The sequence below is a fragment of the Seriola lalandi genome, unplaced genomic scaffold, assembly GCF_002814215.2.
Source record: "Seriola lalandi dorsalis isolate HSWRI2012SDOR001 ecotype SW California unplaced genomic scaffold, Sedor1 jcf7180002001518, whole genome shotgun sequence".
Classification (NCBI taxonomy): domain Eukaryota; kingdom Metazoa; phylum Chordata; class Actinopteri; order Carangiformes; family Carangidae; genus Seriola; species Seriola lalandi.
In genome coordinates this window covers 1-1766 of record NW_019472177.1, presented here as the reverse complement: position 1 = coordinate 1766, position 1766 = coordinate 1, and the positions used below count along the sequence as shown (strand labels likewise).

Genomic DNA, 1766 nt, shown 5'->3' with positions numbered 1-1766 from the left:
TAAAATCAATATAATGTGGGTAAATAAAATAGTTTTCTCCATTGTGTAAGCTACCTTCTTGTCCCTCTGCTTCATGCCTTTGGTCTTCTGCTCTAGACACAAACCCAGAGTCTCAGCCCTCTCTCTCAGTTTTGCCTCCAAGCTTTCTGAAGCTTCTCCCCCTGCTTTCTTGCTGCCCCTCTCTTTCCTCTTCCTCAACAGACACAGGCTGACCGAGGAGGGAACAAAGAGATCAACAGTAGGTAAGAAGACACACATGGAAGGGGGAAGATAATGAGGAAAAAACATCTAATTCAATATGCTCCTCTGCTCCCACACATGTGAAGATGCACACACGCAATAAGGCAGATGATCATATATCATATTATCCTATGTGGTGAATATGTGGTAGTTAGTACTCACAGGACAGCAGCAAACAAGTTGTCCCCCATCTGTGTTATAGTGCAGCCCTTCTTGGCTTCATTTTCCCCGACAAACGAAGGGAAGGAGTCTGGAGTATCTCTGGTGGATTTTTAGGGAAAAATCAAATCCAGTAAAAATAAATCAGAACAACTCATGTTTCCATATAAACATCCCCTCACTAGCCAGACTGTGTTCTCTCACTGTAGCTGGTACAGTACCTGTTAGTAGGCTAAGTCTGGTGCAAGCTGTAACATTGGAATAATAGCACTTATACTGACTCAGCACAGATCGAATACTTCATTGTGTGCTATACCTGTAATAGCCAATGTGATGCTGGCTGTTCTCACTCCCCTGAAGTATGGTCTGAAACTCTGGTGGGTCATAAATATACCTCCAGTGAAGATGGAAATTAGGCTGAGGATTCTTTGACTTTTTGTGAGCTCCAGCCAGAATGTCAAAGGGACCAACCAGCTGCAAACCCAGTGCGTCTGTCAGTGCACCTATAGAGATTAACATTCATAAAAAGAATACATTGATACGACATGCAGACATACTGACAAACGGATGCAAAACCTAAGAAAGCTCAAGCAAATGGTCTAAGAAAACAAGGAGACAGTCTGCTTATGTTGACCACGTTCAGGGCCGTCATCTTCCTGAACAACGCAGAACATCACAACTTTGGAAAGATAATTAACAAATAACTATAATGATAATTAAACTGGAAAGCTTCCATAATTTTATTGTCCTTGCATCTCAAATGTTTGGTGGTGATGATGAGCATGAAACTGCTTCTTCATGCTAAACTGGCAAATATAAAGGCAACATCAAACAGACAGACTTGTGTAAAGAGTTATCTCAGATGTTGGGCTGGTACTGTGTATTTGTGCATCCAGCCCATCCATCCAGACTTTCCATTGGCTAAGCATCACTAATCCCAGTGGCTCCATCCTGTTTCCTCTATGTCTACATACAGAAGAATTGATTAAATGTCAGATGCACCTTCTGCCCTATCAGTGTTATTGTAAAAAGATATGGTGTTAGTGTAGAACAGCGTACCACGGGGGTTGTCAGGACAAAGCTCCTTGCAGAAATCCCAGAAGTGGTACAGGTCCTCTGGCATTTGAAGCTTGTACAGTTGCACCATCTCATCCCGTTGCTCTGAATCCACCTTTGACAATGGCACAGCTTTGGATTCATCAGTACGGGTTTTCTTCGAATCCCTATTGCCTGTACCTGACTCCTAAAGAAATGTATTGTAGGAGAGACAAGTATGTTATACTGTCTATACAGTACACCAAGCTATAACTAACACATTTTAGCACAAGCGACAACGAAATAAACTGACTGGCAGTTGTTTCCAAAAT

The 1766-nt window shown here is 42.1% G+C and overlaps 1 protein-coding gene across 1 annotated transcript; it reads right to left on the bottom strand.

Moving 5' to 3' along the window:
* Positions 1–23: 23 nt before the first annotated feature.
* On the bottom strand, positions 24–1646 carry LOC111664362 (histone PARylation factor 1-like; the record flags this gene model as incomplete). Its single annotated transcript, XM_023418923.2, has 4 exons — positions 1459–1646; positions 716–902; positions 403–501; positions 24–208 (listed from the first exon to the last, which is right to left on the bottom strand). Coding segments are annotated over exons 1-4 (559 nt in total), but the record flags the coding sequence as incomplete, so codon positions are not given.
* Positions 1647–1766: the final 120 nt, after the last annotated feature.